Source organism: Cyprinodon variegatus, unplaced genomic scaffold (assembly GCF_000732505.1).
Source record: "Cyprinodon variegatus isolate N-32 unplaced genomic scaffold, C_variegatus-1.0 Scaffold1006, whole genome shotgun sequence".
Classification (NCBI taxonomy): domain Eukaryota; kingdom Metazoa; phylum Chordata; class Actinopteri; order Cyprinodontiformes; family Cyprinodontidae; genus Cyprinodon; species Cyprinodon variegatus.
Genome location: NW_015151459.1, coordinates 251009 through 253047, shown reverse-complemented (window position 1 = coordinate 253047; position 2039 = coordinate 251009). Strand labels below are relative to the sequence as shown.

The following is a 2039-nucleotide window of genomic DNA, read 5'->3' as shown; positions in this document are numbered from 1 at the left end:
CCTCCAGCAGAAATATAATAATACAGAAAATATATTTAAACAAATGTTCTCTAACTTCAGTGACTATAAACTACTGAGAGAATAGGTCTTACTGCTCAGGTTAAATATTCAGACACTCTCAAACTGGTTCTAAATCAGCATTTAATTTAACTTTAGGCTGCATATCGCAGCCCTTTTTAGACATTTTGGGGGAAATATTAACAGGATGTTTAGTACTGATGTTAACCCTGTTAAATTCACACCTGTGGATTCCAGAGCTGCAAAACTCCAACAGTTTATGTACTGTGTTTTATTAACGAAACCTCGCTTTAGCTTTCAGTCTTAAAAGGAATAAAAGTAGCAATTCTGGTTCTTTTTAATGAATAAATCTGTGCCAGTTTGTTTTGTGCATTGGAGACTCGGTTTAGCATGTTTTAACCTGCAGATGGGGATTTTTTTTATATTAGCCTTCAAGGCACCAATAGATGATTTTTTTCTAAACCCAAACATACATTTTCATTTTTACTCACCTAAAGTGCAGCACAGGGTTGGCAATGGTTGGGGTTCTGTCCTCAAAAGGCTCAATGATGATTGTAAAACCTTTTCAAAGACAAAAAGGTGTTTAAACAGAGACTTTTCAAACTAAACCACACCTCCATAGCTCATCTGATTCATTCAAGATTAGGTTTAACAAAGGAGTAAGATCTGGGCTGGAATGTTTTGGTACCTTGGCTGTAGGTGCTGACAAGAGTTGCAAAGTTAGAGATGAGCGTAACGGCGGAGAAGTCTGCGATGTCTGCGATCTCCAGAGTCCGCAGCAGGGACTGCAGCCTCTCTGCACAGAACCTGGAGGCACAGTCAGCATCAAAAACCATTAAAGTAAAGAGCGACGACAAACACAGCAAGAAAAAAAAAGGTGAATTATTCAAGAGGAGGCTGCTTAGTTTGGACGTGCAGCTGCACAGGAGGCACTGGTTGAGGAATTTCACAGAGCTGGACCAGACGTGGGTGAAGCAGCACAGTGCTGTAGCCAACAATACCTCAATAGATCTTTACCAAAGCCCCCGTCACGCCGTGACGATTTATACCAGCGTATGCCTGACGTACGAAAAATCTGGCAAAAACGCTGGCATACGTTGGATAAGTTATGGGTACATTTTGTATAAGTTATGAGCACACTGAAACAAACAGAAACACGTCGACATACGGTGAGTACGTATGCCAGCCTGTGCTCACATGTGAGCCATAAGTTACTGGTAAGTTATTCGATCGTTGACATACGTTAAGAGTAAGTTACTCATAAGTCGTGCCGTCTAGCTTATCCAAAACCTACCAGTAACAGATGCGTAACTTATCTCTCTTAACGCATATCAACGTATTTGAGGCATTCCTGACGACCGCTGGATGTGTTTCTAACTTACAGCTACTGTATAATGGCATCGGTATAAAACCATCGGTACTCCTCCAGATTTCATCCCCATCATAGGCTGAGTGAGAAGGTAAGAGTGTGACGATCCTCCCTGAGTTCACGCCCACGGCCAACAAATTTCCTAGCAGACATGATGCTGAATCTGCTGCGACTGCAAACCTTCTTTTTCTTTATTCCTTTTTTTTTGGCAGGTGGCAAACAGTAGCTAGGTTAATACCGCAATCAAACAAATGTTTTTATGCAAGCCGGGCGCCTCTAGGCACATTGCTGCCGCCTTTGAGGACACTGACTTGTGACCTTTCATGGCATAACACTGCCGTGCTTTATACATAAGTTAGGCTGCAGTTGGACATAATTGTGGACTCGTTATGAATACTCTATGTATTTCAAATCAATTCAGTTTATAAAGCGCCAATTCACAACATATTTCATCTCCAGGCACTTTCCAGTTCACCAGATCATCCAGTCAGATTGATTCAAAGTTTTCTATCTAAGGAAAACCAGTTGATTGCATCGACTCATTGAATCAAAGGTAATCCCTCACATTAAAGGAATAGTACACCCAAAACATGATTAGCCTTCATTTTCTACTCACCCCCATGCTGAACAACACTCTGGAGTACTTTTTTGA

At 41.2% G+C, this 2039-nt stretch overlaps 1 protein-coding gene across 1 annotated transcript in view; it reads right to left on the bottom strand.

Annotated features, from left to right (window-relative positions):
- The window catches only part of ercc2 (excision repair cross-complementation group 2), a 21542-nt gene that overhangs the window by 6925 nt on the left and 12578 nt on the right, over nucleotides 1-2039 (bottom strand). Inside the window, exons 11-13 of the mRNA XM_015399384.1 lie at nucleotides 1187-1205; nucleotides 707-1029; nucleotides 510-579 (exon numbers count right to left, since the gene is read on the bottom strand). Coding sequence (XP_015254870.1) covers nucleotides 510-579; nucleotides 707-1029; nucleotides 1187-1205 — 412 coding nt within the window. The remainder of the gene's footprint in view (nucleotides 1-509; nucleotides 580-706; nucleotides 1030-1186; nucleotides 1206-2039) is intronic.